The sequence below is a fragment of the Brassica oleracea genome, unplaced genomic scaffold, assembly GCF_000695525.1.
Source record: "Brassica oleracea var. oleracea cultivar TO1000 unplaced genomic scaffold, BOL UnpScaffold02126, whole genome shotgun sequence".
NCBI classification, from domain to species: Eukaryota; Viridiplantae; Streptophyta; class Magnoliopsida; order Brassicales; family Brassicaceae; genus Brassica; species Brassica oleracea.
In genome coordinates, this window is record NW_013618657.1 from 1 (window position 1) to 2,578 (window position 2,578).

General features: G+C 40.5%; 1 protein-coding gene across 1 annotated transcript; it reads left to right on the forward strand.

The window, feature by feature from the left end:
• Window positions 1–185: 185 nt before the first annotated feature.
• LOC106321602 (probable receptor-like protein kinase At1g67000) lies at window positions 186–2,574 on the forward strand (the record flags this gene model as incomplete). Its single annotated transcript, XM_013759846.1, has 5 exons — window positions 186–916; window positions 1,014–1,106; window positions 1,213–1,251; window positions 1,362–1,388; window positions 1,463–2,574. Coding segments are annotated over exons 1-5 (1,968 nt in total), but the record flags the coding sequence as incomplete, so codon positions are not given.
• Between the last annotated feature and the right edge of the window lie 4 nt (window positions 2,575–2,578).

Below are 2,578 nucleotides of genomic sequence, written 5' to 3' on the forward strand. Positions count from 1 at the left end.
CGGCAGGCGACAAGTTTCTCTCATTCTCACTATAGAACTAATTACATAATGTTCTAAACCACAAAATAAATAAAAGATAATCATTGACCGATCTCTCTGTATCCGTCACTATCGTTGCTTGACTTTGATCTTCACCATCTCTACTTGCTTCCTATCCATCTCTCTCTCTTTTTGTTTCCCTTCAACCCAGGGGCTCACTGTTCACAGATCAAACCAATCATGTACTATTTCTCCATTTATCCTCTGGTCCTTTTCTTTCTCTTCTCCATATTCCACCATCTTCCTTGTGCTTCAAGTAAACTTGAATTATGTGAGACTTTGTTTGAATGTGGTAACATCACCGCCGGTTTCCCATTTTGGGGAGGGACACGTCACAGAAATTGCGGCCATCCGTTGCTGGAGCTTCTCTGCAATAAAAACAGCAGTACCTCTATTATCATCTCAGACCAAGAGTACTCAGTTTTCCATCTAAATCAAACATCTAACACTATTAAACTTACCAGACCAGACTTTCTAGGCTCTTTTTGCTCCTCTGTGTTCACCAACACAACCTTGCCTCCCCAAATTTTTGAGCTTTTGCCAACCTACAAGAATATCACTGTATTCTACCGTTGTGACCCTTTTCTTCCTTACCTTTCAAGTCATACATGTCCCAAGATAGGTCTTATCTCATTGTCTGAAAATCATAACGGTACATGCCGTAATGGTTTCACGGTGAACGTTCCGACGAGTTTTATTGCAACAGAGAAAAGGTTGAATATGACCAATTTAGAAAGTGTTTTAAGAAAAGGGTTTGAGGTGAAGTTGAAGATTGATAGAAAAGCATGTCAACAATGTTTATCCACTCATGGAAGCTGTGGATTTAACCATACGTTGCCATTAGGAAATAAATGCAATCCACTCCATCCGCAAACTAGTAAGTTTCTGAATTCCCAGTCTGTTTTGCATCATCTTTGTTGAGTAATCATCTTAGCAATAGAAATGTCTGTACCAAGAATGTTTTATATGTATAGAGTCAAAGGATGCTTGTGGAAATAATCAGACCTCGAGTAGATTTGTCTGTTATCATAACCATACCTCTGGTTCTGGACCAAGGATGGCTGATGGTAAGATCTCTTGTTCGATTTTTCCAATGTTTTTACACTACAATATCGGAAATTGTTTCTCCAGTTCCGAATCGTCAATTTTCCTTGTGCCAATGCATTGATGCAGGCTTGTCCTCTGGATCGGTAGTAGATTCTGGAGACCATGGTAAGATCTCATGTCCTATTTTTTTTTTGCAATGTTCTACCACAAAAACATTGGAAATTGTTGCTCCATTTTCGAACTGACTTTTTCATGGTGCCAATGCAATGATGAAGTCGTGACGTCTACTGCAGTGGCAATAGGTGCCTTACCTGCTTTTATTACGAAGCATAATGTGTTTATAAAATTTTCTTACAGCACAATTTTCTTGTTACAGGTTGCGCAGCAGGTGTTATATGTCTGGCGGCATTCATAACGGTGTGTCTCCATTGCCAACAAATATCACATGATCCGGGTCAACAAAACCTCAGGACTGTTCCACAACCAAATATCGAACCATATAATCCACTGAAGAAGTATAGTTATGCACAAGTGACACGAATCACAAAGTCATTTGCAGAAGTGGTTGGGAAGGGCGGATTTGGCACTGTTTATAGAGGAACTCTTTGTGATGGCCGTATCGTTGCAGTGAAGGTATTGAAAGACTCAAAAGGCAATGGTGAAGACTTCCTCACTGAAGTTGCAACCATTAGCCAAACTTCTCATGTTAACATTGTTACACTGCTAGGGTTTTGCTCTGAAGGTTCCAAGAGAGCAATTATTTATGAATTTTTGGGAAGTGGGTCTCTTGATAAGTTTATCTCAAGCAAGACCACGGTGGATATGGATTGGCCCACACTTTATGGGATCGCTCTAGGCGTTGCCCGTGGTTTGGAGTACTTGCACCATGGTTGCAGAACAAGGATTGTACATTTCGACATTAAACCACAAAATATACTCTTAGATGATAATCTTTGTCCCAAAGTTGCAGACTTTGGTCTTGCTAAGCTATGCGAGAGGAAAGAAAGCATCTTGTCACTACTAGACACAAGAGGAACGATAGGATACATTGCACCTGAATTGTTTTCAAGAATGTATGGTAGAGTTTCCCATAAGTCAGATGTGTATAGCTACGGAATGTTGGTACTTGAGATGATAGGAGCAAGGAACAAAGAAAGAGCTGCTCAAAACTCTGCATCTGATGCGAGCTCAATATATTTTCCTGAATGGATATATAAGGATATTGAGAAGGGAAACACTGGAAGGCTTAACATGGATGGAATCGTCTGCAAAGAAGAGGAGATGGTTAGAAAAATGACATTGGTGGGTTTGTGGTGTATTCAGTCTTCCCCAATAGATCGTCCACCGATGAACAGAGTTGTGGAAATGATGGAAGGGAGTGTGGATGCTCTTAAAGTGGCTCCCAGGCCTGGTTTGCAAATTCAAGTAGCGCCTCTTCAAGAATCTTCTACCCTCTCAGAGAACATTTCGGTTTATACAGAGTATGATCCAT